This window comes from Capricornis sumatraensis, chromosome 23 (genome assembly GCF_032405125.1).
Source record: "Capricornis sumatraensis isolate serow.1 chromosome 23, serow.2, whole genome shotgun sequence".
In the NCBI taxonomy this organism is placed as follows: Eukaryota; Metazoa; Chordata; class Mammalia; order Artiodactyla; family Bovidae; genus Capricornis; species Capricornis sumatraensis.
In genome coordinates, this window is record NC_091091.1 from 24,397,412 (window position 1) to 24,403,760 (window position 6,349).

At 54.4% G+C, this 6,349-nt stretch overlaps 1 protein-coding gene across 1 annotated transcript; it reads right to left on the reverse strand.

The window, feature by feature from the left end:
* Window positions 1-236: 236 nt before the first annotated feature.
* On the reverse strand, window positions 237-5,946 carry CALHM3 (calcium homeostasis modulator 3). The gene is made up of 3 exons (XM_068961844.1): window positions 5,660-5,946; window positions 3,133-3,388; window positions 237-728 (listed from the first exon to the last, which is right to left on the reverse strand). Exons 1-3 carry the CDS (start codon window positions 5,944-5,946, stop codon window positions 237-239), a joined length of 1,035 nt encoding a protein of 344 aa, XP_068817945.1.
* Between the last annotated feature and the right edge of the window lie 403 nt (window positions 5,947-6,349).

Consider the following 6,349-nt stretch of genomic DNA (forward strand, 5'->3'; position numbering starts at 1 on the left):
CTGAATCAATCTGCATTTGACAAGAGTTCACGTGAACAGGTGAGCACAATGAGGTTCGTGAACCACCGCTTTAGAGCACACAAGAGGCCACGCCCAGAAACTAGGCCAGGCGCTGGGCTGTTTTGGGGAAGAGGCTGACAAGGGTTAAGCTGCCCTGCCATGGGGTCCCCACTGCCTGGAAAGCCCCCACCTCCTTGTCAGTGTGGGCATTTTACGTGAGGACGCGGTCTGGGTCCTTACACGTCGGTGTGTGGGGACGCCCTGGTGCCCGGGACCACTATGGGGGCGCGATGGCTGAGGCCGCACCCCCAGAGCCCAGAGGATGCTGTGAGGTCAAGTGGTGGCTTGCTGGAGTACCAGGCGCTTAGGAGGCGGTCCACTTGCCCCTGACTGGAGACTGCGCGCAAGTGGGCCTTCCCGCTTCCGCCGTCCAGGCCGTCTGGGGGCTCGGGCCTCTCAGGGGTCTCCGGACCCCTACCCGCAGAATCCCGGCGCAGCCCCCGCGCCCGCATCTCGCTCTGCATGCTGGCGAAGAAGTGCAGCACGCAGCGGTGCGCAAAGTCCCGCGCGTGCTCACAGCACGTCTCGTCGAAGAGCTTCTGCTCCAGGTCCACGTAGTTGCTCCAGTATCGGCGCTGCAGGAAGATTGTCTGGTCGAAGCAGGGCCTCAAGCAGCGGGCCAGGAAGACCAGGACGATCAGCAGCAAGGTGAGACTCCAGCCAATGGCCTAGAGGGCGGGGAGCGCTAAGGTAAGCATTCAGGCACACAGATATTGTACAGCGTGGCAAGGGTGTTCCCTTTACTTATCCCTTCCATCCATTTTCAGATCTATCCGCCTTCCAATTCAGTCATCCGTTCTACCAACTACCTCCATCCATCCTCTCTCCCATTCATTCATTTCTCCTTCCATCCATTTTCTATCCATCTCTCACCCATCCCGTCATCCATCCTCTTATCTGACTATATATCTATTGTCTTCCTATCAAGCTACCCTCTCAACCATGCTCCTATCTGTCCCTATCCCCCTATCCAACCATCTATCCTCCCATCCATTCATGTTTCCATACTCTCATCTTTGCTTCCATTTATCTCTATCCAGTCATCAATCCACTTGTTATTTATTTCCCCCTGCCTTCCTCCCGAACAAACACACCCTACTCCTTTAGTTTCCTCCCATGTATTTATTTATCTTCCCACAGTTTCCACCCGTGGAAGCATAAAGCTGCTTTCCTTTGTCCTGCCATTTCTCTACAAAGGTATTGTTCACAGCTGAAGACGCTACGTAAGCCACAGTTCTAAGCCACCGCTTAGAGTGACTCTGCTTTAGGTTCCCCCTGCCTGATGCGCACTGCACACAATAATAAACCGTTTATTTTCCTCCTGTTAATCTCTTTTTGTTACAGTCTCAGCTGAAAACCTACATTGGGTGGAGGTAGTTTTGCCTTCCTTGCACTCCCATCCATTCATCTGTGCATCCACCCATCATCCTTCCATCTTTTTATCTGGTTCTTCATCCATGCTTATATATGTGCATCCATCCCATCTGTGCATCCATCCATCCTTTATTCTTGGGGAGACAGATGACTCAGTCTTTGCTCTCATAGAGTGAACACTTTAGTGGAAGTTACAATGACATAGGTGGTGACTGGCTAAGTGCCATGTTGAGGGATGTATCTTGGGTCATGGAAATTCAGAGAGGGGACCCCTGACCTGAATTTGAGGCCTCAGAGAACAGTAAAGTTGAGGCTGAGACCTAAAGGCTGATGATAGTTTACAAGATGTAAACAGGAAACAGTGTTCCAGGCCAAGAGTAAAGAGAAGCTGGAAGTAATTCTCCCCAACCTGGCCAGCTCCTGGCCCTCCCCTCTGCCCAGCCAAAGGTATTGAGACATCGCCTAGGACTAGAGCAACTTTATAGACCTGGAGCAGAGAAATCATCCTCTAAACCACAAGACTTATTTGAATCCTTATCATTTGTAGAAGTGATTGACAAAGGTCTCTGCCTGGCCTCTCACAAGGCCCTCTCCTCGCCCCACTCGAAGTTTAAAATGCTTGTGAGAGTATTTTACTTGGAGGAGCATTTAATGTGACTGATTATTTACAGCTGAGTCAGGACTCAAACCCTGGTCTGAGGATTCTACAGTCTTTCCGGTGATAGTGAACTAGTCTACAGTGTTTACGTCCACAGGGACATCAAGGTGAGTAGACCGAACCTCCACTTATTTTGCAGGAGAACCCAAGGCCCAGAGGGAAATGGGCTCACGGCCGAGGTCACAGTCTGAAGCAGAATCAAGTGTGTCCCAAGCACTTCTCTTTGCCACTCCATGGGCCTGCATTTGTCATGAGCCTGTCTCAACACCCCAAAGAGCTAGGGTATATCTCCAGTGATGCTCTGCACGTGGTGGGAGCGTGTAAACACTTTTGGGGAGACACAGCCCAAGTAGGGCTCTGGCAGTGGTGAGGGTGGGATCTGGAGCTTGGGCTGGGGTTTGTTCCCAGGATAATGGATTCTGTGCTCCGTGGGGAGCCAAGCATCTGGGGAGGACCTGCATAGTAGGGGAGGGTTTGGAGGAATGGCATTTTAGATTCCTGCCCAGCCTCTTACAAACTGTGTGCCTTTGGCCTTGTGAACTAAACTCTCAGAGCCTCAGTTTCCTCATCTGCAAAGTGATTGCATCTATCTCATAGGGCAGTTTTGAGAATTAAATGAAGTAATGCATGTGCCTGACACATAAGTGCCTCATAAGCGGTAATTAGTGTTATTTCTGAGGGGTGGGCAGAATACGTGTATGGGGTGGGGGCAGGGTAGTGCAGTATATCTGCAGCGTTTTCCCGCCATCCAACCTGGAGATGAGCCTAGCTGACTCCAGAAGGGTATGGACACCTGGTCTCCGCCCTCAGGTGAGTCAGGGTTGATGGCAAAGTGCCCACTTCCTAAGGCCTGACACTGTCCTGTGTGTGGGTCATGTTTCTGATCACCCCCACAAGGGACCACATGCTCTGCGGTTGTGTCTCTAGCATTGGGAGGGGGGGCCTTAGGAAACCATGTATACCTCCTCACCCCGTGCCCCTCCGAACCAGTGCAGGACACTTCCCAGGGCAGGGAGAAGACACCCCCCGCCCCAAATTACCTGTGACAAGCACCGCAGGTAACGAGACACCGCCTTCCGAGCGGGGCTGTTCCTGACCAGCTCGTCCTCCTTGCAGGGCACCTTGGCCAAAAAGAGCTGCACCTGACTGGGGGTCATGTTGGCAAAGTCTAGAAACTTCTCAGGGTCCACGGAGCTGCTGAAGGCACACACGAAGCACTTCCCATCGAGGAGGGCCAGTAGGATCCAGATGAGGGGGGCGGCCAGCGCTCTCTGCAGTACAGAGGAGCACATGTACCTGGGAACAGAGGAAGGGAGCGAGAACACAGGGCAGCCGGAATTCAGCTGCAGCAGGAAGGCTACAGGGGGGATGTGAGGATGAACTTCGCAGGATGGTGTGTGGTTACCCCAAAGGGAGGGTTGCAGCTCCCCCTGCAGAGGCCCGAGCAGCAGAGGGTGGGGGAAAGGCAGAGCTGGGGTCCTGGGAGCCCTGGGACTGGAACACTGGGGAGCTGGTATTCATCCTGCCTGAGCCTTTGTAGCAGACTCTGCTAGTGCTCTGCTCAGGCCAGAAGCATCTAGAGCTTTGGTGGGTAGTTTCTATTCACGTGGAGGGCCTGAAGACCTCTGACCTTAACCCCCTGCATGGCTCTGTCTGGGGCTTCAGAGGAGTCCCTGCTCCCAGTGTGGGTTGGCCTGGAGGGTTCATGTACCCAAATCGACCTCAATCCCAGAGGGCAGGGCCTGGTAGTTTAATGCCCCAGCGTCAGGGACCCTCAGTGGGACGATTTTGAGGTGGGTTCTATCCACTCCCTTAGGCTCCTCGAAGGACTGAGCCCCAGTTGTCTCCTTATTATCACTTCTTCCCAGAACCTGCTTTTTGGGGACCCTAAGCTAAGAGGGTCCTGTGGAATAACCTGCCCAGAGACGGCACTTTCACACCTCCCTGCAGAGTCCAGGGAGCCTCTGATTGTCCCCAGGTGCCTCTTTTGACCTACTATGTCTAGTGGCCTGAATTGGGTGTTGGTCACAGGACAGGAGCCCAGTGGAGCTGGAACCTCGAGACCCCATAGGAAAAGCCTCCCTGCGTGGCTGAATCACAGGGAGCCGGGAGCCCCTGGGAACATCAAAGAGAGGCCACTTGTGCACAGAACACAGGTGTTTTTAACTTGCGCGTGTGCTCAGTAGCTCAGTTGTGTCTGACTCTTTGTGACCCCGTGGACTGTACCCCACCAGGCTCCTCTGTCCATGGGATTCTCCAGGCAAGAATCCTGGAGTGGGTTGCCATGCCCTCCTCCAGGGGATCTTCCCCACCCAGGAATCGAACCTGGGTCTCTTATGTCTCCTGTATTGGCAGGCGGGTTGTATACAAAACATAGGATGGTGTGCGCCGGCTGTGTGTATGTGTGTGTGCGTACATGGCCTACCTGGTGGAGAATTATAAATATGTTGTAGGCAGGGGTGGCTCCAGCATTTTCTATGGGGGCAAGGTGGTTAGAAGGTGGAACCAAAGACTTGTTATGAAGTTACATAACATGCCCTTGTAACACCCCAGTTGTCTATATCAATAGGGGAGAGGAGAAGATCACAAGTGAGCTAGAACCCACCAAGGCCCTCCTACCACTGCCTGTGGATCCCGAGCACTTAGGTATTTTGTCTAAAACACTCAGGGCAGCGGTTCTGGGTTTGATTTGAATCTGAGCCTCTTCCTTGCTGTGGGAGCTCAGCCAAGTGACTTAAACTCTCTGTGCCTCAGGTCTCCCATCCTTAAAAATGGATCCAAGAGAGGAAGAGACCCAGGGCCGAGGTAAGAATTCAGAGGCTGTGCACACACAGTACTTGGCACAAAGCTTGGCTCACTGTTGGCCAGGGAGTATTATAAATTGCTAAAGTCCGTCAGCTTTTCTTCTCTCTCTCTCTCTTTCTCGGCTGTGTCACATGACTTGCAGGATCTGAGTTCCCTGAGCAGGAACTGAACCCAGGCCACAGCAGTGAAAGGGTGAAAGTGCCAAGCCCTAACCACTGGACTGCCAGGGAATTCCCCTCAGCTTTTCTTGATACAGGGCACTGACCAGGGTCTAAGGACACAGTAGCAGATGAGGTCTTTGCCCTCTGGGAGCTTGCAGGAGATGGGATGCAGCCTTCAAGCCAACCATGCCTCTCATATGTGCAATACGGTATGCACATCATGGGATGGTCTTTCATGCATGTGGGGAGTTATAATCCATGGCCAGCAGGACAGACGTGCCTTGGATAATTCTTAGGAGTCCTGTCATTCACGCATCTTTATCATTGGGCATGGAAAGGTGACAGACAACGGGATCAGAAATATCTGTTTCCAGAGTGGAGACTGGCAAATCTGTCTCTGTGAACTGATGGTGCCTTGGTATCATTTTCTGGGGGAGAGCAGGGGGCACATATGAAAGTAGGGTGCCTGTGGGGGTTCTTGGGGGAGCCCTGACCATACCCATTGGGGCCACTGGGGTTTGGGGAGCCCCTGGCAGTGCTTATGCAGTTGGGGGAACCCCTGACAATGCCCACGGGGAGCTGGAGGGGGGTGGGACTGCACCTGATGATGCCCGGGTCCTTCCTCCGGTGCCCGGCAGGCCGGCGCCACTCCTCCACCATCACCACGGACTGCCGGTTGGCCAGGAGGCCGCAGAGGAACAAGGCGATCGGGGGCATGAACAGCAGGCCCAGTCCGTAGAGGGTGTTGTAGCACGCCAGGCAGGGGCAGTTGAAGTCGAACGAGGAGTACAGCTTGACGGTAACTATGGCCAGCAGCAGGCAGATGCCGTTCATCACAGACTCAGAGCTGGACTGGAAGTGCTGGAAGAGGGTGCGGAATTTATCCATGGCCGCGGCCTGGGTGGGGGGCAGCGGCGGGTCGGGGGCAGGGAGGCTTCAGCTGCCTTCCTGGTCAATGCCAGCCACACTGGGGGCAAGCCAGGGGCTGCAAGAGGTTCTTCCTTCTCTTCCAAGGGCCTGAGGGGGCCAGGAGGAGACGGCGTCTGGCCAAGGGTGTGAGGCAGAGGCAGGCTTTCTCTACAGGCTCCCCTGCCCGGCCCAATGGTCCCCCACTGCTCCCCTCCTCTCTGGGAGATGAGTCACTGCTGTACAACCAGCCAGCCCACAGCACCTCTAGGCAAATGGGCCCCACCCTGTCCCCCCATCCCTCCCCAGCCGATTCCTTCCTTTCTCCAGGGTTTGGATACTGATGCTGGACAGCTGGTGGGGCTGCCCGTGGGGGACAGGCAAA

Coding starts and splice junctions, on each gene's coding strand:
- CALHM3 (XM_068961844.1), bottom strand. CDS start 5,946: ATGGATAAATTCCGCACCCTCTTCCAGCACTTCCAGTCCAGCTCTGAG. Junction 3,389..5,659: donor AAGGACCCGGGCATCATCAG/GTGCAGTCCCAC, acceptor CTCTGTTCCCAG/GTACATGTGCTCCTCTGTAC. Junction 729..3,132: donor ACCTGCGGTGCTTGTCACAG/GTAATTTGGGGC, acceptor CCCGCCCTCTAG/GCCATTGGCTGGAGTCTCAC.